This window comes from Exophiala viscosa, assembly GCF_022695815.1.
Source record: "Exophiala viscosa unplaced genomic scaffold EDD37scaffold_28, whole genome shotgun sequence".
Taxonomy (NCBI): domain Eukaryota; kingdom Fungi; phylum Ascomycota; class Eurotiomycetes; order Chaetothyriales; family Herpotrichiellaceae; genus Exophiala; species Exophiala viscosa.
The window spans coordinates 1-1186 of NW_026944380.1; the positions used below are offsets into that span (position 1 = coordinate 1).

Below are 1186 nucleotides of genomic sequence, written 5' to 3' on the forward strand. Positions count from 1 at the left end.
ATATGCGGACGACACAAGACTGTCATCAAAATTGTCACATATGGTTTGACCACGTGCAATATTCTGGAATTTAAGAAAAGCACCGCGTCCATTGTTGGAAGTATCGATCATAAACCTAGGTCTTGCTGCAGAAGAACGGCACAAAGACGACATTCTGCTTCGTACCAACACGCAGAGCCCTAAAGGACGAGCTTTGCCTTGTCATCTCTCCATCCAAATTCGCACGATGGGAAAGCTCAATGATGTTACCGTGATTGTGGTGGGCGCGGGCTATGGAGGTCTTACCAGCGCCATCGAACTAAGGAGGAAAGGCGTCAACGTCATGGTATTCGAGAGCACTAAGGCGCTCACCGAGCAAGGTGAGTACCTCAACTTCGTCAAAACCATTGTGAAGAGATCTAATAATTATCAAACAGGCGACACCATTCAAATGCCCTCAAATGTTACCAAGATCCTGGCGAAATGGGGTAATGTATTAGAAAAGATTGCCGAAGACTCAGCGCGACCCAAATCCTTGGAGTTGCAGGACTCCCACGGCAGCCTCATTCTCAAGCAGAAGTTACCTGGGGAGTATGACGGTTTTCCAATTCTCTACCCAAGCCGTGGCAGGGCACACAAGCTCATTTACGATTATGCTGCATCCATCGGCGTGCAGGTCAAGTTCGGGACTCGAGTTACCCAGTTTTTCGAGAATGAACACGAAGCTGGTGTCTATGTGGGCGACGAGAAGATCACGGCAGATGCTGTGATTGCAGCCGACGGCGTTCACAGCAAAGCAAGGGCCCTGATCTTGAAGAATCCCGAGAACTCAAGATCGAGCGGGTTTGCAGCCTATCGTTGTTGGTTTCCTGTCGCTGCGTTGCCGAAGAACCCTTTATTGGACGACATCATAAACGCAAAGGAGGACCGATACTGGGTGTGGATCGGCCCAGATGTACATGCTCTTGTCATGACCAACGTAAAGTTGCAATGGCTGGCATGTTTTTGCACGCACAAGGTATGATTGTGATTCCTAGCTTTACATATGGATCCCGTGTTCATTCGGCCTTTGCACAGGACACCTACACGGTGGAAGAGTCATGGAGTTTACCAGGCCGCAAAGAAGATCTCCTCAACGTTGTTGACGGATGGGATGAGAAATTGCGAGCCATTTTCGACGCAATACCCGCTGACAAATTGATTGACT

General features: G+C 49.0%; 1 protein-coding gene across 1 annotated transcript; it reads left to right on the plus strand.

Annotated features, from left to right (window-relative positions):
- Positions 1 to 253: 253 nt before the first annotated feature.
- Positions 254 to 1186, plus strand: EDD37DRAFT_545733 (uncharacterized protein; the record flags this gene model as incomplete). Its single annotated transcript, XM_062813664.1, has 3 exons — positions 254 to 359; positions 417 to 997; positions 1057 to 1186. Coding segments are annotated over 3 exons (817 nt in total), but the record flags the coding sequence as incomplete, so codon positions are not given.